The sequence below is a fragment of the Arachis duranensis genome, chromosome 2 (genome assembly GCF_000817695.3).
Source record: "Arachis duranensis cultivar V14167 chromosome 2, aradu.V14167.gnm2.J7QH, whole genome shotgun sequence".
Taxonomy (NCBI): Eukaryota; Viridiplantae; Streptophyta; class Magnoliopsida; order Fabales; family Fabaceae; genus Arachis; species Arachis duranensis.
In genome coordinates this window covers 73,360,252-73,360,905 of record NC_029773.3, presented here as the reverse complement: position 1 = coordinate 73,360,905, position 654 = coordinate 73,360,252, and the positions used below count along the sequence as shown (strand labels likewise).

The 654-nt window shown below is 30.9% G+C and overlaps 1 protein-coding gene across 2 annotated transcripts in view; it reads right to left on the bottom strand.

Moving 5' to 3' along the window:
* Nucleotides 1–259, bottom strand: part of LOC107474867 (metallothionein-like protein 2) — a 1,591-nt gene extending 1,332 nt beyond the window's left edge. Inside the window, exon 1 of one of the 2 annotated variants that reach the window (XM_016094513.3) lies at nucleotides 102–259. In XM_016094513.3, the coding sequence (XP_015949999.1) occupies nucleotides 102–166 (65 nt within the window). In that variant the 5' untranslated portion in view covers nucleotides 167–259. The remainder of the gene's footprint in view (nucleotides 1–101) is intronic. The other variant, XM_016094514.3, reaches the window with a different exon arrangement.
* Between the last annotated feature and the right edge of the window lie 395 nt (nucleotides 260–654).

The window sequence follows — 654 nt, the reverse complement described above, 5'->3', positions numbered from 1 at the left end:
GTCATATAAAAATATATTTTGTACTACTAATACATTAATTCATAATAAGTTTATTTAAACTCATCATTAAACATTTAAACATGAAAGATTTTTTCATGTACCTGCAGCCGCTGCCGCACTTGCAGCTGCTGCCGCAGCTACAGCTTCCACTGCCACAGCCAGACATATTTCTCACAAACAAAGAAATGAGCGAATTAAAGAAACAACAATGGCTTCACACACACAAATAGAACGTTAATCTGATGATTCTCCATGGAGATTCATGGCCCTCTATTTATAGTGGACGAGGTGAGTGTGTATGTGTGTTATCCACCGTACACGTGGCAATATCTTGTCCACTATAAGAAAATGACGTGTTCTAGAACAACTTCCTCGTCCACGTCGTTTTTGTTACTAGTCTTTGTATGCTGCACGCTATTTCTCGTGTAATTTATGGTAGATAAACAAAAGAGAAGGAAGAAAAAAATTTAAAATTTTGACGTGTAATTTATAAAAAAAAAATTAATTTTTTTCTTTTTTTTATTTACCCCTTACTTCACTTTAAACAAATAAAGTCTTACATGCATTTCAGATTTTTTTATTTTTATTTTTTTTATTTCTACATATTTCTGCAATCTCAAATAACTATATAATTAAAAATAAAAAATATAATGT